Source organism: Mastigoproctus giganteus, chromosome 3, assembly GCF_048544385.1.
Source record: "Mastigoproctus giganteus isolate SK-2022 chromosome 3, ASM4854438v1, whole genome shotgun sequence".
NCBI classification, from domain to species: domain Eukaryota; kingdom Metazoa; phylum Arthropoda; class Arachnida; order Uropygi; family Thelyphonidae; genus Mastigoproctus; species Mastigoproctus giganteus.
The window spans coordinates 215,842,651-215,864,018 of NC_143577.1; the positions used below are offsets into that span (position 1 = coordinate 215,842,651).

Genomic DNA, 21,368 nt, shown 5'->3' on the forward strand with positions numbered 1-21,368 from the left:
CGTTTTAAGCTTATTATTTTATTTCAACAAAATACACATGTAATAATATGTAATTAAAATGTATTAAAATAAATTTGTATGCATATGAAATGAAAAAAAATTCTTCATGAACAAAAAAAATCTGTTTTACACATAACAAGATTTTATTCATTTTCACTTTCTGATAATAAACGGCGCATACGTTTGCGTACGACTGGAATATCACTGCCATCACTAGAAATGTTGTGGACATCGTCTTCTTCCTTTATTAATAAAATTCTTTCTGTGATCTCTTCAGCAAAATCAGCACGAGTCTCCTCTGGTGCTGATGTTTCACCGGTTTTACGAACGAATTCAGTTATTAATCGTTGTGTTCGTGTTTTGGTTAGGCCGTTATATAATTCTCTGTAAGAGGCTGTCAACAACTTCAGTTCACGTTGAAACTTCCCAGCGCGTTCCTCATTAGGGTCATGTTTGACAAAATGATTACCTAATTTTCTGGCCAGTTCCAGACCTTCTTTTATTAAATCTGCATTTAGAACAGGATCATTTTCTTCATTATCACTACGTTCTGTGGGATAAGGAGTCCCAAGGACAACCTCTAATATTTCATCTTCGCTTAGGGCTTTGTCGGTTAACAATTCATCAATATCTTCAAACGATAGATCATCGAATCCTTCTCCACCAATTTTGTGTGCCATTGTAATGATGATGGGAAATTCGGTCGTATTAGGGATGATGGGATCTTTGCTTTTTACACATTGTGGCCAAACCGCTTTCCAACACGCATTTAAAGTTGCTGGTTTTAATTCAGTTAACGCTAATCCAACTTGATTGATACAATCCATAATTGAGAATTTCTTCCACACATCAATGACTGTTTGTGTTTCATCATTCAGTTTGTCCAAAACGTGTTGGAATGTTCGTTTTACGTAGTATGTTTTAATTGTCGCAATTATACCTTGGTCTAGCGGTTGTATCAAAGATGTAGTTATTAGGTGGCAGAAATAAAATTTGTACGTTTGGGTGTTCCAAGACAGGATGGCCGGGTGCATTGTCAAGAATCAGAAGAACTTTAAATTCGAGACCTTTCAAATTCATATAACGTCTGACTTCTGGGACGAAACATTTGTGGAACCATTCTGTAAAAATAGTAGTGGTCACCCAGGCCTTGTTTGCCATCCAGTGAACAGGCAGTTTATTGATATCTACACCTTTCATTGAACGTGGGTTTAGGGCTCGATTTACCAGCAGTGGTTTCAACATACGATCTCCTGAAGCGTTGGAGGAAAATAATAAGGTCACGCGATCCTTAGCTACCTTAAAACCACCAGCAGTTTTCTGCGATTTGGCTACATACCTTCTGTTCGGCATTCGTTTCCAGAAGAAACCAGTTTCATCTGCATTCCACACTTGATCAGGAGTGTATCCTCCATCTTCAATAATTTTTGCAAGTTCCTGCGGGAATACTTTAGCAGCCGATTCATCTGCAGATGCAGTTTCACCTTTAATTTTTATATTATGAAGAGCATTCCTTTTAAGAAACCCTGTCATCCAACCTGTACTCGCAGAAAATTCATACTTTCTGTTTAACTGAGATGAAGTGCTTGGCTCCTTTTCTTTAATCTGTCTGTAAATTCTTAGTGCTGTTTGCTTGATGGCATTTCCATCTACTGGTACTCTTTTTTGTGACTGATCTTCTATCCATATTACCAGGGCCTTTTCCATTTTTTCCTTGACAATATCTCTTGTATATGATGATGAATTAACACTTACTTTTGTTCCGGAACATACCGATTTCCTAATTGCAGCTTCATTTTTCTTAATAGTTCTTACGGTAGCTTCATGTACACCAAAATGCTTTCCTACAGACGTAGCCCCTTGTCCAGTTGCAAGACGATCTAAAATTTGAATTTTAAGTTCCAAAGAAATCGCTTTCCTTTTCATTTTGGTAATAGGCGAATTATTCGACATTATATAAGGGCTACCGAAAAATATCTCAGTTATAATTAATAAAAAAAGGTATGAAAATTTTGTAAACTTACAATTTATTGACTATCGGCAAAATTATTAAATTTATATGTGCACAAATTTCACTCAAGATTCTTTCACTTTGAAATAGAGCTTACTACTACATGTCTGCCGAAGATACAATGCACGAATACCGTAGATGTGCACCAAATTCAATAAAAACGTTGATGATTCATAGACGTAACTAGACGTACACATTGGTAAGCAAAAGCACGCGTTTCAAAACGCATACACTAGCTGTTATCCAATCTATTGGTGCGTGTAATATAGAAATGATACTAATATGCCACAAATAAAAAAAATTTTCTTAGAATTTAGGCAAAAAAAATTTCATAGAAATCGTGTTAAATCAAAATGACTCGCGTAAAAAGAGAATGAAATATTTATTTTGAATTCGTGTTAAATCAAATTCGTGTAAAAAAAGTTCGTGCAAAAACAGAATTAGGTGTATATCTTTAAGTAAATCCCACATCAGTACACTGTGATCACTGCCACCTAGTGGTTCCTTTATGTGCAAATTCTTAATACACGAATGATCACTGCTGATTACCAGATCAAGAGTATTACCCTCTCTGGTTGCCTCTCGAACATGCTGCTGCAGAAAACAATCATCCAATAAATCCACAAAAGTATTACTAGTGTGCGAGTGAAAAATCCGCAAGTTCCAGTCAATATCTGGGAAGTTAAAATCCCCCATTATAAGACATTCTGATTTACTAGCCCATTCGACTCATTAGGCCTATAACACACTCCTACTCTTATTTTTGCTTTCGCAATGCTTATGTCACACCAAACTATGTCAGCCACTTAGTATTTCCAGAAGAATATGGGTATTCAAATGTAACTGGACTGATGAGGAATGATGCAGTGTGCTCTTCACAGATGAAGCCCAGCAATTAGATTTGCAGTCCAAGTGTGACAGGAAAGAGAAAGCTAAAGCAACCATGTGTATATGTAAAAATTGTCCATATACACATGTGGTTTATAGTATATTGCCTTCTTTGGACCTTTTCAAGAAGCTCAGTGTCTTTAAGTGAATTCTGTATACTTAGTATAGAGAACTATACTGTGCACTATATACTTAGCATTCCAATTGCACGTTCAATAAATTACTGATAGGACACCCCCTTGTATAGTGTACTTTATATTTCCCTAGATCATAGTAATCAGATCTTTTTCTACTTTCTTTATTAGCCTCAATTCAGTAGTATAAGCCCTATACCATTGAATTCCTAAATTATAAGTTATTTTCAAAATTATTTTCCAAGTGTAAAATCTTGCATTTTGTTAAAATGTGATTGTCACTTTTCTGACCATCCCATATCCAAGTCATTCTGAAGTTGCACTGTGTGGCATTGGTCATTAATTACCATTCTCCCAATCTTGATATCATTTCCAAATTTTGACATCATATTCTATATCTCTTCCTCAGTGCCATTTAAGAAAATCAGAAACAACAGTGATTGTTGTTTCTGATTTTCCAGCACCAAGTGTTGATTTACCCCACTTCTGACACTAGCCCAATCAGAATAACCATTACGTACAATTCTCTGTCTCCTCTCTGGAAGCCATCCCATGATCTGCATAAGGATCTATGATACTAGCCTATTTCAAGTTATACATCTCTTATGGGATAGTCATATGCCTTGCTAAAGTTCCAAATAAACAGTATCAAAATGATTTCCTAATTGTTCCCTGTGCACTTCTGCATATGCTAAAAGGTCTTAAAGGTTTTTTCCATTTCATGAGTGACTTTAAAAATAGTTAAACAGATTTGTTTTAAAACATTTCTTAGCACTTCTTGATAGAACACCCATCACCACTTTCTCATCCTCCAGCAGGTTTCTGGCTTTGTGACTATCTGAAAGCTGATATGAACAATGACAAATCTATGTGCAGTTACAGAACTCAAAAATGTTATTTTCAGAGAGTTAAAACATGAATGTTGCTGCTACAATGTCTGTCATTGGTTGCAATAACCTTCTGGATAATGAAAGGAAATGTGTTGAGCACACTTACAAGGTCACTTGTAAATGCATTACAAGTGACCTTGGAATGGAATGCTGTGTATTCTAAAGATGTGCTCAGTGTATTTTGTGCTATACCATTCCAAATAATATGGGGCAATGGTAGCTCTCCCTAGCAGACATCATGAAACTCTCATAATCTTGAATACATTAGTTCAAGTAATCTATGTACAAGATTTCAGAGGTCCATAGCCAGCTGGTGTTAAGATAGTCACCCCAAAAATAGTCAAATTTTATTTATAATTATTCTGTATATTTAAATTGCTCACTCTGTAAGTCCATGAAATTTTCTGTATCTGTATTTACAAATTTAATTTATAATCTTTAACTGGCCTGCTTCACTTCAAGGTAATGATCTTGACACATAAGTAATCATATGATGTCTGAAAGTAAATAAACTGATCCTTATTATATAGTTTGAATGTAGATGAGCTTTAGTTATTAGTGTGTGTGTTCTCTTGACAGTGAACTGCATTAGTGTTTCTCTTAGATGTGTTGTGATCAGTATTGTCACCTCATCCATTTTTACTAACTGTGTCAAAGAATGGTGTTTAGTCATAAACCAGCAAATTGATAGACTTTCTTTGCCATGTCGACAAAGTTTTTGCAGCCAGTTTTTATTATTTCTATGAGTAAAAAACTCAAGAGTACTGGTTCCATTTATTATGTTCATCTACTGGTCTTAGATGAAACAATACAATGGAGGCGTTACCTTTCTGTAATGCCAGAGCATGCTTTTCTAACAGCAGATTGAAATCAGCCTTTGATTTTTATATTAAGGCTTAAAGCATTGCACTTCCACCTTGCCCTCCATCCTCCATGGAGATATTTGGAGAGCACAGATCCAAGCAGGCAACTGTTACGGGAATATGATGCCAGGAAACTGAAACCTCATCTACATCTAAACTATTGTGATACTATGGAATGTATTGTTTTATCTCCTGATAATCCATTTTGAAACATTTTGCATTAGAAAGCAGAATCACAGTTAGCCTATGAACTACAAGCTGCAAAAATGAAACAGCTAATTCGTAATGAAGAGATTGAAATTGACGTTGTGGAAAGGAGAAAACAGATAGCAGTGGAAGAGAAGGAAATTCTCAGAAAAGAAAAGGAACTGACAGCTACTATTCGCTTACCAGCAGAAGCAGAAGCTTATAGAGTAGAAATGATAGCACAAGGGAAACGGTGAGACGATTTCGAAACTTTATCTATTTAATATGATCAAAAAATGAGATAGTTTATGCTCTATATGGAAGATTAAAGTGTGTGTGTGTGTGTGTGTGTGTGTGTGTGTGTGTGTGTGTGTGTGTGTGTGTGTGTGTGTGTGTGTGTGTGTGTGTCAAAAAATTAAGTTCTAATTACATATTAAGTATGATCATTCAGTTACACCCATTGCAACAATTATATTATGCTGAGAGGTTTGCAATGCAAAACAAGCTAGTTCATGTAGAGATCAATAAAAATTGAATTGAATGGTTACAAATACCAGAAAACAAACATGTATATATATAAATTGATTATCAGCTCTCTACAGAAATCTATTTTATCTCCATTGCTACACTGTGAAATATAACATGAGCCTACAGAGTGAAACATGTAGAATAGGGATTTCTATTTCAATATGTTACTTGCCTAAGTTTTCTGCTGAGATTTCAAAATTGTCATCCATATCTTATATCACATAAGCATATTCCATAACTTGGGAAAAAGGAAATCACATTTTTTTTATTTTATAAATTTTATTTAATTTATCCTGATAAAAATTGTGTCCTTTTTTAGATGGGACCTTTTTCTAAATGTAAATTTAGATGAGATGCCAGATATCTGTTAATTGGTATAACTGGCATACAGAAAAATTTTGAACAACAAGATCATTAAGATCCTCTGTGATCCGCCTGATGAAGTAGAGAGTGAGGTATGTGAACAATTCTCTGCTCTTTTCCCTTTGTTTATTATTCTTCATTCTGGGTATCACTCTTTCACTTCTGTATATTTCTCCATAATGCCACTCACACTTACATAGTAAACTCTTGTTATCTGGCACACACGCAAGGATTAGAGCATTCCTTTTATCTAAATTTTCTGTTTATCTCATTCATAAACCTATGAAAAATATCAGTGAATGATAAAACTAAACTTTTGGATATGTACCATAATATAAGCCATATTGTAAATAGCAGTAAAGATACATATATGGGTTATGCTTCAGGAGATAAAATGCAAATAACTACAGCATTCAGTTATGACAAGTCAACTAGCTAGAAATGACCAAATCATAATGGCAACCTTTTTAAAGGTGGCACCATGAAGGAGAGAGAGAATCTGAGGAGATGGAATGTCACTAAGGAGTTGAAACTGACTGGTGCAAAGCACTCTGAGATTACTAAACTCAAAACATTATTTCTTTTGTGCTGTGTTATGAATTATACATTGCCCAACTTCCTTATTAAATTATAAATAACTCCTGGAAGTTATTTTTCACAGATAAAATAGATTTTGAAAATAAGCCTAATTCTAACATATGTAAAAATAAATAACAGTAGGAAGTAATACATATAATAAACTATTTTGAATTGTAATATAAATATATTTACTAAACTGTTTAGAATTAATGTTATTTTTCAGTCTAGCCAGATAGCACCTAATGAGTTGGTGTGAAGTCATCTTTTATGTTTTGCTTTGAATTGCTTCATATAAAGTTCATAAGTAATTAGAAATTAAAAGTAAAGCGTAAATTTTAGATTTCCTCTGAAATGTAGAGAACTCGGTTAAAGCCATAAAAAGGAAGAATTTCCAACTATTCAATTGTGTTATTCTTTTTAGAACATTTTGGTGAAGATTCTTTTGAAAGAACATCAATCAGGTTTTGTTGTTTGCTAGAAAATTCATTGCCAGTAATACTTAAAGCAATTCCAAAATATCTGCAAAAAGTAGGCGCACACATTGTATTTTGAAAATTTTAATCATAAATTCTAAAATCTTTAGAATTTATGATTAATCAGAATTTTTGTAAGATTTTCATGTATTTTAAATCTTGTTAGCTGATATTTTATAATTTATACTGAGAGGCACAATAATTATTTCATTGGCTGTCGACAGTTGACGGCTCCACACCTTGTGAACTGTCAACACCATGACATTCCTTTCCACAGTACCCTTCCATTTCTATTTTTTCTCCAGAAAAAAAAAAAAAAAAAAAACCCCCTTCTTGAAAAGAATTTTATAAAAGGAAGCTTGATGAAACCATTAAATTAACAGACATATAGAGGGAAAAAAATTTACTATTGCAACAAAAAATTAAGCATCAGAAGAAACAAATTGAAATATTGGTTTAATGTTAGCTAGTGTAAAGTCTGAGACTGGTAGATGATGACATTAGCATTAGTAAAGGCATCAATGAAAAAAACTCCCATTTCACCCCTCCATTCGTTCCAAATGCCAGTCTGGCTCAGCCTTAAATTTATTTAGGCTATCAACTTCCACAACAAAAAATGGAAGTTTGTTCCGCCATTCAACCACCCGCTGGCTAAAGGCAAATTTCCACACATCTATTCTACAATTGTCTTTCCTCGATTTGAATCTATGCCTCCTCAGGTTCTTAATCTGAGCAAGGGGAAGAATCCGATCAGCATTTAGCTTGCTCAATCCTGCTAGAAACATTAGAAAAAATAGCAAGACCAAATAAAGATTTACTCCTGAGACAATTATCAAAAGTGACATTCCAAAATGCCAGTAAAATTCTGCTGAATTAAAATCATTTACTTTGATGTTATACTTTTTCTCTCCAAAGGCATAGAGTTATTTAAGAGATGTTTGTGATACATGTCTTCCACATCAGTGAACAACATCAAAATGGTATCAAAAACTGGATTGGTCTCCAAATTTCACAAAGAAAACTTTCTAAGCTCTAACTGACTGTGTTTTTAATTCACCATATGCTATCGCTTGTTCCCTACTAATGGATGAAATGGCTATAAAGCATCATGTCGGTGTAATGGTGTAAATTTTCATAAATCTGAATATTGGTTTGGAAGTAAACAGTGATTCACTACCAACTAAAGATTAGCATTAGTAGAGGCAATTTATGCAAGAAAGCAAGCTTCTACAGCATCAAACAAAAAAACAAAAAACTTCTCATTTCACTGATCCATTTATTCCAAATGTTTGTCCAGTTCCTCCTTAAATTTATTTAAGCTATCAACTTCCACAATGACAGATGGAAGTTTATTCCAGCAATTAATCACCCATTGGTTAAAGGCAAATTTTTACACATCTATTCTACAACTGTCTTTCCTCAATTTGAATTTATGCCCCCTCAAGTTTATAATCTCAGCAAGCAGAAGAATCCCATCAGAATTCAGCATGCTCAACTCATTCAAAGCCTTATACACCTCAATTAGATCACCTCGCAGGTGCCTATTCTCCAGCCACAGCAATTTCCAGAACTTAAGCTTTTCTTCATAAGAGCACCCCTTTGTTACCTTCACCAGTCTTGTTGCGCTTCTCTGTACTCATTCTAGCAACTCTACATACTTCCTTGCGCTTCTGTAGCCAGGTGGGAAGGAGCAGCAGTGCGTAGCACACGCTTCTTGATTAGACCGGGGTTCGAGCCTGTCACCACCAAATACGGAGGATGTGGAAAGGTCAAGGGAATAACCACTGCATCTTCCTGGAGCAATATGGCCTTAGTTGCTAATGCTCCTAAAAACCAAATAACAACATCCTTCCTGAAATGAGGCTTCCAGACTTGAATGTAGTACTCAAGGTGTGGCCTCACCATTGTCAAATATACAAGGGGATAATCACCTCCTTATTCTTGCTCGCAAAATTCCTGTATATCATTGACAAGACCCCATGACCTACTCTGACAGCCTGTCTGCATTGCTCATAAAACTTCATATATGACTGCACAATTACCCCAAGGTCTCTTTCATTCTCCACTACCCTGAGAGTAACACCACATAATTGCTACATTTCGTTGAGGTTACTGCTACCCATATGCAGTACTTTGCATTTGTCAATGTTAAACTTCAGTTGCCGCTTCTCAGCCCATCTACCCGAATTTTCCAGATCCTTAGAAAAATTCAGAATCCGAATTTTTGCAGCAGCAGCATACTGTCATTATTGTTATTAACAATCCTGCCAACCTTTGTATCATCTCAAACTTTGACATTAAGCTTGATATACCTTCATCAATAACATTGATAAATATACAAAACAACAATGTGCTCAACACCGAACCCTGAGGAACACCACCAATAACATTAGTCCTTGTAAAGCAGTACCCATTGACCACCACTCTCTGTCTTCTCCCACTCAACCATCCTTTTAATTGTAGCAACTTGCCCTTAATGCCATACTGCTCCAATTTGTACAGTAGTCTTCCATGTGAAACAGTATCAAAAGCTTTTCTGAAATCCAAGTATATGACATCAAAATTATTTTTTGCATCCAGTTCCTTTATAACCATAGTATCCAATCAAATTGGTCAGAAAAGACTTCCCCTTAACAAACCCATGCTGCGTCTGAATTATTACTGCAGCCTTATCTAGATAATTCTGCAATGCTTCTTTAACCAGTGATTCCATTATTTTCCCTGGAAAGAAGTCAAACTAACAGGTATGTAATTACTTGTGTCACACTTTGATCCCCATTTGTGAATTGGAGATATATTTGCAAATCTCCAGTCCATGGGGACTTGCCCCGAGTCCAAGGATGCTCTCATAATTATGGCTAAGGGTTTGCTTACTTCCTTTGCTGCCTCCTTTAATATAACTGGATACATCCCGTCCACCCCAGGTGCCTTTATTATGTTTAACTTCAACAATTTCTCCTCCACTTTGCTCTCAGTTATTACAAAATTACTTAGCTCCCTTTTAGAGTTTGATAAACTTCTGGCATTCCCCTCCTTGAATAACTCCTCATGTGTGAATGTAGATGCAAAATACTCATTCAGTTTATCAGCTACGTGAGCATGATCATCAATAGTCAAACCATCTATGTTAAGTGGACAAATCTGATTCATCCCTTTCCTTCAAGAGTTTACATAAGTAAAGATGTCTTTGCTGTTTTTCTTTGCATCCTTTGCCAAAGATTTCAATTAATCTGCCTTCGCTTGCCTGACCTCCTTTGTGACTTGATTACAGACTATTTTGTATTTACTGTAGGCTTCTGTGTCGGCTGAAATTTGTTCATCCTGTGCATTTTTCTTCCATACCACGAGTCTCATTAGTTCATCTGACATCCATTTGGGCTTGAACCTAGAGCAGCATTTCTTAGTTGGAACAAAAAAAACCTAGTAGCTTCCAAGATTACTTCCTGGAATGCTACCCATTTTGTATTTGCTGTTGACAACATATCAGTTGGTCCCACTGTATAGAACCTGCCAGCTAGCCAAGTGGGTAAAGTGCCTGCCTGGCAACCCAAAGGTCGTGGGTTCGAATCCCACCTCGGGCTAGGATCAGAGTAAAATGCAAAAACTTTGGGAGGTGCATTATGGCCACAGAAGCCGATGCATGCCAACAACTAACAAAAAAAAAAAAAAAAATCTCTGAGACCACTGTAGTCGCCTTTACGAAAGCAAAAACCCTTCCCTTTACCCCGATGGTAATTACATCTTTAAGTAAATCCCACATCAGTACAATGTGATCACTGCTATCTAGTGGTTCCTTTATCTGTAAATTCTTAATGCATGAATAATCACTGCTGATAGTCAGATCAAGAGTGTTACTCCCTCTTGTTGCCTCTCTAACATGCTGCTGTACAAAACAATCGTGCAATAAATCCACAAAAGCCTTGTTAGTGTGCGAGCAACCAACCCACCCACATGTTCCAGTCTATATCTAGGAAGTTAAAATTCCCAATTATAAGACACTTTGATTTACTGGCCAACTCTATTTCTCTGTATAATTGTTCATTGTACTCATGAGAGTCATTAGGCCTTATAACAAACTCCTACCCTGATTTTTGCTTTCCCAGTGCTTCTGTCACACCAAACTGAGTCAACATTGCACTGTCCATCTATGTCAACTGGATGCACTTCCTTAGATTTTGTTTCTTAACTAACAGCATAACCTCTCCTCCCTTCCTGTCTATCCTTTCTGTACACATTGTACTCCCCAAATTCCAATTCTGTATCCCTTATATCTGAGTGGCACCAAGTCTCTGATATCCCAACAGTATCCACCTTGAATGTGTTAACCAGCACTTTGAATTCATCAAATTTGTTTACTATACTTCTAGCATTGGTGTTCATGCACCTGTTCTTACTCTTAGTTACTCTAACACATCCAATGTATTTACTTTTTTCATGATTCCCAGCAACTGGCTTTCTGGGCTGCTGCTCATTCCAATAGAAGCAGTGCAAGAATCTTTTCCACCTCTGCCTGCAGCTACTGTTAACCTTATTAGTCTGTGAATCTCACCAAGCTTTTTTCCAACCCTCCTAATATTGCCTCGATAGCATCAGCAAATATTCTTGCACCTTTTCTATTTAAATGTATCCCATCCATGATGCTGTGGTATTTATGACCATTGAATAGCTACCAACTTTCCAGGTTTAGGACAGAGAATCCATCTTTTTGATTTAATTTTATCCCATTTCCATCTCACTTTTGCAACATAGTAACAGAATTTTTCCATTTTTCTGGAAAAAATAAAATAAAACTGTTAAAACCTCAATTTTTAAAAAATTCTGTTAATTTCTTCTTATTTTCATTAACAAAAATAAGTTTATTAAACTATAATATTGTTAAGGATTTTATTTTCAAATAAAATAAACTTGCAGGATGGCAACTTCTAACTTGTGTGCTGATAGAGTCTGGAAATATGAGCCAAAACACTGCTCTCCCATCAGTAAATTAGTGAAGAACATGTTCCTGTCAATTACAGTTATAAAAACCAATGGAAGATGTACACACACAAAACATCTGTAATGTCAAAAAAAGTTGATGAATGACAAACTGATTAGTATTATGTCACAACATTCATGGCAACATTTACTGTTATATGTATTCGGCATTTTATACATACAATAAATAAGCATTAGTGCAAAAGCATTTCTACTAACATTGCACTATAAAGGTGATTTGTGAGCTGATATGCTCTAATGAAGTGTTACAACTTCAAATGCCGACCGGGCTAGCTGGGTGGGTAAAGTGCCTGCCTGGCAACCCAAAGGTCGCGGGTTCGAATCCCGCCTCGGGCTTGGATCAAAGTATTGCAAAAACCTTGGGAGGTGCATTATGGCCACAGAAGTCGATGCGCCAACAACTACCCAAAAAAAAAAAAAACTTCAAATATTTGATGCACTCACAGCAGAAGCTATATGACTGAATAAATATGATAAACTGTGACCTCTTTTGGCAGACAGTGACTTTCTATAATCAATTCTTAAAACCAAAGTGTGTTTCCTTCTGGCAGTTGAAAGTCTGCTGGCTCCAGACAGAATTCATAGATAGCAAGTTTCCAACTGAAGTTTTCAGAAGTGTTAAGCTTGATATTATTTAACTTAAACTTAAATATAATTGTGTTTGGAGAATACAATTATATTTAAAAATATTTATTTATTTAATTTTGCTCTCCATTAGTGTAGGATATAGATGAAAATAAGAATCAAGACTACAGGCAATGTAGGTGGACTGAGCTACTGTATTTCAATTTCTCACTATATTAGATCACTACTCAAATCTATTGCATTGACTCGCTGATTAGTTTATCAGTTAATTCCCTGATGCATTGATTGGTGTGATGTTTGAAATGCAGTGATTCCATGGCTCTTCTTGCCTTGTGGCCATTTGATAAGATTGAACTGAATGGTCAGTCCATTTTAATTATTTTTGCTTCATACTATGGTCATGTTTCTGTGGTAGTTTTTTTGTTCCCTTTATAGTGATATCTCATATAATTCAGCATTGGTGCCATCAAAGGGCTCCACTAAATTTATGTCAATTGGCTTTTCTTCAAAGTTGTTTTAAGAACATATTCCTTCTACAACACTCTTATTTATTTTTTTAGTTTCCCTCTTGTTGCTATAGTTATAGTACTAATTTTATTTGTAATTTCTTCCGACCATAATTAAGCTGTAGCTATCTGTTTCTGATTGTTACTAATTACAAGTTATGTCTAGGTCTAAAAATTGGCCCAGTGGCTATTTGGTAAGGCAAGGTGTAGAGAATGTTATAAGCAAATGCAAAAATTAGGCAGGGAAAATGGTAGAAAAATATAAATAACATCCCATTCTCCTTCAAAAACTCTAATAGATTGTGGAGTATAAAAATTATAATTATAAAGCAGAAGACATGAAAAGCAAGAGCCTTTTGTGTCTTTTGGTATGTTATTCTTTGATTATTGCTGCTCATGCAGTATCTTCTTCCATTTGTCAATATTAAACCTCAGTTGCCACTCTCGGCGCATGCATCCAATTTGCAGTTTGTTTAGATGCCTTGATTCCTGCCATTAATCAACTTTCTGACCTTTATATAATCTGCAAACTTACCTAGACAATAAGTGTGACATGCCTTCACCAGTATTGTTAATAAATATGGAAAACAGTAAGGTGCTCAGCACTGAACCCTGAGGACTCCCCCAGTAATGTTAGTCCAAGAAGAGCTGTACCCATTTATTCTCTCTGTCTCTCTCTGTCTTTTGCCACTTGACCATCTCTTTTTCCATTGCCTTAATGTGCCTCTAATGACACACTGCTTCAATTTGTCCAGCAGTTTTCATGTGGAAATGTTAAAAGCTTTACTGAAGTCAAAGTATATGATGTGAAAATTATTTTTTGCATCCAGTTCTTTTGTTTCTGTGTCATTGTAGCTAATCTGATTGGTTAGACAGGATATTCCTTTAACAAATCCATGCTATGCTTTCTTCATGACTACATTCCTGTGAAGATAATCCTGCAGTACATCTTTAAGCACTGACTCCATTATTTTGACAGAAACAGAAGTCAACCTTACAGGTCTGTAATTACTTGCTTGTCCTTTGAGTCCTCTTTATGAATAGAAGAGACATTTGCACATCTCCAATCTGTGGGCACATCCCATGAATCCAATGAAGCTCTCATAATTATGGTCAAAGGTTTACTTTCCTGCCTTGGTTCTTCTTTTAATATACAGCCACTCCCTGACTTATGTAAGGGTTGTGTTCCGCGGAACTCTACGTAAGTCAGAATTTCCCTAAATGCTATTGCAGCACTCGCAAATTTGATTGAAGCAAAAAAGAAACGTTCAATGAACATGTAAATAGAATTATTTACATGTTTGTAAATTGAATAAATAAATAATTCTATTTACATGTTCGTTGAACATGTAAATAGAATTATTTATTCAATATTTTTTATCTCATGCCCAGGAAAAATTTACAAAAATATAAAATTACAAAAAGGGAGAGGAGACAGGCATAACTTCAGCAAGTTTTACCTTTCCAGCAGCATTGCCAGAATTAACTCTCTAGCTGTTAAGCATGCTGCTGCAGTAGTTAAGGGCTGTGAAGATTTAGAAGAGGTTTTTTCCAACACATCACAAAATTTCTCTGCACCTGCAGAATCGGCACTGGCAACTTCACCGCAATGGCTTGAATCTATTAAACCACCCATTGCTTGCCACAAACTTGGCTTGGGGTTCACCATACTTATCTTTAATATCTTTATAAATACTTCTTGCATTTGCTTGATTGGCCATTGGACTCAGGGGCACTTGCTTCTGAATCTGATTTTCTGTCCATATTATTAATAGCTTTTCCATATTTGATATAGCACCTGAATGCTGTTTTGTGATCACTGTTGATCTTAAATTGTTGATCCTTTAACATGTTCTTTTTATACGCTCACTGTCCCGTAAAATAGTATTAGCTGTTGAACCAGCGAGACCTAATTCTGTGCAATAGATGACAAACTTTGTTCTGCTTCATACTTCTTAATCATCTTCATTTCTAAATCAATTTTGTTTCATTTCCTAGCACTGCCAGCACTTGCACTTTTTTTTTTTTTGTCCTTTTCCCTTCACCATTGTAGTAAGTAAATAGGAATGAAGAGAAGATTTTGAAAATTTATTTGTTTTTTATATGATTCAAAATTTCAGTGAAGGGGGACCTCATTTCACCGTAAATACTGTAACGTAAAAACCCACAGAATCCTAGTCATCGGTATTATCACAAATGCAATAAGATCGAATTTACTACCCGTTTATAATAGATTGCACTAACAGAAAAGCCCAATAAACCGGAAAGTGCAAATTGTTTTTATTGTTTTATGGTAGTGACCTCCAGAAATGTGGTTTTGAAAAATATTACAAAGGCATTCAAAATTGATTCTTATAACAGAACATATGATAACGATGAAAGTGTAGTGCAATTTACATTATAAAAACGACCTTTTAGAGAGATGAATAGCTTAGTTATATAGCGCAAATTTCAACTTCCAAGGTCTTGGAATGAATTACCAAAAAAAAAAATGTGTTTTTGGGTTCACATTACAATATTTTCACAATACCTCCATTTATTCCTACGGGATGCAAAATACATTTCCACAATTTTTTAAAGTTTGCACTGGCTGGCAAAAACTTACATAAAGTCGAATTTCCATAAGACAGGTATTATTTAAGCCAGGGAGTGGCTGTAATTGGAAAAGTTCCATCAGTCTCAGATGCTTTATTTACTTTTGGCTTCAACAATTTCTTTTTCATTTCTTCTCAATTATCACAAAATCATTTAGCTCCCAGTTATTACTTTGTGTACTTCTGGTATTCCTGTCCTTAAAAACTTCTTCATAAATGTAAATGCAAAATATTTATTTAGTTTGTCAGCAACCTGATCAGGATCATCAGTAGTTATGCCATTCATGTCTAGTAGGCTAATGTGGTTCATTCCTTTCATCGTAGTGTTAATGAAATCAAACAATTATTTTCTACTTTTCTTTGCATCCTTCGCCAAAGACTTCTCACATTACTTTAGCTTATTCAACCCTCTTAGTGACTTAATTACAGATCAGTTCATACTTATTGTGGGTGTGTCCTGTGATGATTTATAATCATCCCAAGCATTTTTGTTCTCTGCCACTAGTCTCATAAGTTATTGTGAAATCCATTTAGGTCTAAGCCTTGAACAATATCCCTTAGTTGATATATAAAGCTTAGTAGCCTCTATGATTATTTCTCTGAATATTTTCCATTTAGAATATGCAATTGGTAATGACATCATTTGATCCTACTGAAAAGAATTTAAAAGCTTCTCAAATCCATTGTAGTTACCTTTAACAAAACAATATCCTTTCCCTTTCAACCTTGAGAGTAGTTATATCTTTAAGTAAATTCCACATCAATATATTATGAATACCGCCACCTAGTGGTTCCTATATCTGGAGATTCTTAATGATGAAGCATCACTACTGATCTTGTCACCTCTCTAACATGCTGGTGTAGAAAAGAGTCATCCAGTACAGGGTGCTAATTATTTTGCAGTAACCGAGAGCAAAGTGGAGGAGAAATTGTTGAAGTTAAACAAGAAAGGCACCCAGAGTGGATGGGATATATCCAATTATATTAAAGGAGGTGGCAAAGGAAGTAAGCAAACCCTTAGCCATAATTATGAGAGCATCCTTGGACTCAGGGGAAGTCCCCATGGACAGGAGATAGTAGTAGTAGTAGTGGCATGTGAAGCAAGAATGCAAGTGTATGAGCTTATGCAGCATCAGCCAAAAAAAAAAAAAAAAATCACACCATTCCCTCCAAATGCCTGTCCAGTTCCTCCTTAAATTTATTTAACCTATCAACTTCCACAATGATAGATGGAAGTTTGTTCCAGCAATTAACCACCCACTGGCTAAAGGCAAATTTCCGCACATCTATTCTACATCTGTCTTTTCTTAATTTGAATTTATCCCCCCTCTCTGGAACGAGTACAGAGGAGCGCAACAAGATTAGTGAATGGAATAAAGGGGTGCTCTTACGAAGAAAGGCTTAAGTTTTGCAAATTACAGTGTTTGGGGACTAGGCACCAGCGAGGTGATCTGATAGAGGTGTATAAAGCCTTGAATGGTTTGAGCATGCTCAATGCTGATGGGATTCTTCCTCTTGCTCAGAATATTTGCCTTTAGCCAGCGGGTAGTTGGTTGGTGGAATAGACTTCCATCCCTTGTTGTGGAAGTTGATAGCCTAAATAAGTTTAAGGCTCAGCTGGACAGGTATTTCGAACGAACAGAGGAGTGAAGTGGAAGTGGTTATTTTTTATTTATTTATTTATTAATTTTTTTTTTTTTTAAATTATTATTATTATTATTTTTTTTTTTTGGCTGATGCTGCATAAGCTTGCTTTCTTGCATCAAATGCCTCTACTAATGCTAATGCTAATGCTTAGGTTCGTAATCTGAACAAGTGGAAGGATCCCATCAGAATTCAGCGTGCTCAATCCATTCAAGGCCTTATACACCTCAATAAGATCACCGCGCAGGTGCCTAGTCTCTAGCCACTGCAATTTGCAGAACTTAAACCTCTCTTGGTAAGAGGATCCCTTCATTCCCCTCACCAATCTTGTTGCCCTTCTCTGTACATGCTCAAGCAAATCTACATCCTTCCTAAAATGAGGCCTCCAGACCTGTACAGTACTCAAGGTGTGGCCTGACCATTGCCTTATACAGAGGGACAAACACCTCCTTTTCCCTGCAAGCAAAATTCCTATAAATCATTGACAAAACCCCTTGACCTGCCCTGGCAGCCTGTCTGAATTGCTCAGGAAACTTCATATCTGACTGCACAATTACTCCCAGGTCTTTTTCATTTTCTACCACCTTAAGTGTAGTACCACACAGTTGGTACGTTTCTCTGGGGTTACTTCTACCCATATGCAGTACTTTGCATTTGTCAAGTTTAAACTTCAATTGCCACTTCTTAGCCAATCTGCCCAAATTATCTAGATAATGTTGCAGTAGAACATTGCCATTACTGTCATTAACAACCCTGTCATTAACAACAAATATGCAAATGTGTCTCCAATTCACAAAGGGGGATCAAAAGGTGACACGAGTATTTACAGACCTGTTAGTTTAACTTCTGTTCCATGGAAAATAATGGAGTCACTGGTTAAAGAAGCATTGCAGGATCATCTAGACAAGACTGCAGTAATAATTCAAACACAGCATGGGTTGTTAAGGGAAAGTCTTGTCTGACAAATTTGATTTGATACTATGATGTGGATACAAAGGAACTAGATGCAAAAAATAATTTTGATATCATATACTTGGAGGAAAGCTTTTGATACTGTTGCACATGGAAGACTATTGTACAAATTGGAGCAGAGTGGTATTAAGGGTAAGTTGCTACAATGTAAGAGGGTGGTTAAGTGGGAGTCGACAGAGAGTGGTAATCAATGGATGCTGCTTTTCGTGGACTAATGTTATTAGTGGAGTCCCCCAGGGTTCAGTGTTGGGCCCACTGTTGTTTTGTATATTTATCAATGATATTGATGAAGTTATATCAGGCTTAGTGTTGAAGTTTGTAGATGATACAAAGGTTAGCAGAGTTGTTAATGACAGTAATGGCAGTGTGCTACTGTAACAGGTTCTAGAAAGGTTGGGCAGATGGGCTGAGAAGTGTCAACTGAACTTTAAAATTGACAAATGCAAAATACTGTATATGGGTAGAAGTTACCCCAGAGAAACATACCAACTGTGTGATAATACACTTAGTGTGGTAGGAAATGAAAATAAAGACCTGGGAGTAATTGTGCAGTTAGATATAAAGTTTTCTGAGCAATGCAGACAGGCTGCTAGAGCAGGTCAATGATATACACAGGAATTTTGCTAGTAGGGAAAAGGTGATTATCCCTTTGTATAAGGCAATGGGCAGACCATGCCTTGAGTACTGTGTACAGGTCTGGAAGCCTCATTTTAGGAAAGATGTAGAATTGCTTGAGCGAGTACAGAAGGGCAATAAAATTGGTGAGGGGAACGAAGGGGTCCTCTTACCAAAAAAGGCTTAAATTTCTAAAAAAAAAGCAGTGGCTGGAGACTAGGCACTTGCGAGGTGATCTGTTTGAGGTGTATAGGGCCTTGAATGTGTTGAGCACGCAGAATGGGCATAAATTCAAATTGAGGAAAGATGGTTATAGAATAGATGTGTGGAAATTTGTCTTTAACCAGCGGGTCATTGATTGCTGGAACAAACTTCCATCTGTCGTTTCGTTGTGGAAGTTTAGAGGGAATGGATGTGTGAAATGAGGGGTTTTTTTTTTTGGCTGATGCTACATAAGCTCATACACTTGCTTTTTTGCATCACATGCCTCTACTGCTACTACTTCAGTTACATCTCTTAACAAACTCTCAATATATGTTCTTTCTTTCCTTTACAGACTTTACCAAATATATTTTTTCCTTCCTAAATACCTCCTTATTACTAACCCTATTGCCTATTTCATTTCTTCAAGCCTCCTCCACATCTCAAAAGCTTCAATTTTTTTTAATAGCCTCCTTTAGTGCCCATGTCTCAGTCTCATAAACCATGAATGCTCCATCCAAAACACTTTGACTTTTTCCTTAATTTTATATCCTATATTCTCCCTGTAAATATCTGCTTTCTCTTTTCAAATGCTATGTTATCACACCACCGTTCTAGTTATAATTTCCTGACTACTTCTCTCACCTGTTAGTAGACTACTAAGGTATCAGTATTCATCAACTTTAACAGTTATTTTCATTTTCCCCATTCCTACCAGTATAACTTTAGTCTTATCAAAGTTTATTCTCATCCCTGTATTCTTCACAACTTTCCTTAATTCCTCCCAACAAAATCTAACCCCTCTTCTGTATCACATAACAGTCTTATCATCTGTGAATCTTACTATCTGCGCAATTTTACCCCATTGCACAGATAGTAATAATGCAACCCCATTATTTCTCTTACTATTACCTCTACATACATCATTACATTATTACATCATATGTAGAGGTAATAACAAAAAAAGTAACTGAAAATTTGGATCTGTGGCTTATACATGAACTTAATCCAAAGCTTGAGATGTCTGCTTAGGCTACATTTTTAATTAACTTCAGAATTTTTATTTTCCCATTTGGCTGTAGTCTAAAACAAGTACTTTTTTGTTTATTATCATTATTTATTAAAATATGACTTCAAATGTTGCTCTTCTAAAAAGCTGGATTCTTCCTTTTGGATCACTTCTCGGGCTTTTGTCTAAAATCAGTGAAGTCTTCCTTTGGGAAATGCACATTTATGTTTCCTAGGAACATGTGCGATTCATCCGAATATTCGGATGGTATGATTTTTGACAGAGTTGAAACAGATAGATAACTGATGTTAGTTTATGTACTGTCAGGTGGAAATGAAAGTTGTCGGGTAATAGGGGCACATTAATTTGTCACTTTCCCTAGCACATTTCATGCAGCTCAAGATTATAAGTTTAGTATCCTTTACTAGTGAATATAATTTGTAATTGCTTTTGTATATGTTTTGTTAAACACGAGTACTAAAAGTACGAAGTTATGATCTTTCATGGTTGATGAAAAACTAAAGATAATTCAAGAGGCAGACACGCAATGTAATATATGCTTGAAAAAGTTATGTGCTCAAAAAACTGTGTTCAAAATGCACCAAAGTGGTGTGCCGTAATGCATATGAGCAGTCATTCTTAAGCGGTTAACCAACAAGTGCTGTTAATGTAAAGGCAAGTGAAATTAACAGCTACTCTGTATTGGCACCCGACTGAATGCTTGCCATTTGTTTATACAGTTGCCACACAGTTTTATTTTATTTATTTATTTTTTGCCTGTGTTGATGTTAGTTTATGTACATGAATAAACTTTTTATAAAATTTTAAGATTTCTGATTTACAGCTCAGCACAAAATTAAGTATTCACTTTTAGCAATGAATTCCAAACTTAATTTTCATCCATTATGTAGAAATTTTCAGAATGCTGGGGAAGCCAAAATTTTGATTTTTTCCAACATTCCAAAAATTATGGCACATTGAATGAGTTCTCTCATATTTAGGTGGAAGCGAATGTGTTAAAAGGTTACAGATTATTCTCAGATGTTTTGTGGTATCAGGACCTTGGTATGTGAGGCTGATGGTATGATAAGGACATCATTTCAGGCATTCACTGAATTATTAAAGTATTTTTTTTTACTTTAAAACAAATTTGTCTTATTTTCTGTGAGCCACATTTAGCAGTTACAGATTATTCTCAGATGTTTTGTGGTATCAGGACTTTGGTATGTGAGGCTGATGATATGATAAGGACATCATTTCAGGCATTCACTGAATTATTAAAGTATTTTTTTACTTTAAAACAAATTTGTCTTATTTTCTGTGAGCCACATT

General features: G+C 35.7%; 1 protein-coding gene across 1 annotated transcript in view; it reads left to right on the forward strand.

The window, feature by feature from the left end:
* LOC150088703 (flotillin-2-like) overlaps positions 1 to 21,368 on the forward strand; it is a 220,681-nt gene that overhangs the window by 179,782 nt on the left and 19,531 nt on the right. Inside the window, exon 6 of the mRNA XM_090370867.1 lies at positions 5,011 to 5,225. Within this exon, the coding sequence (XP_090226993.1) occupies positions 5,011 to 5,225 (215 nt within the window). The remainder of the gene's footprint in view (positions 1 to 5,010; positions 5,226 to 21,368) is intronic.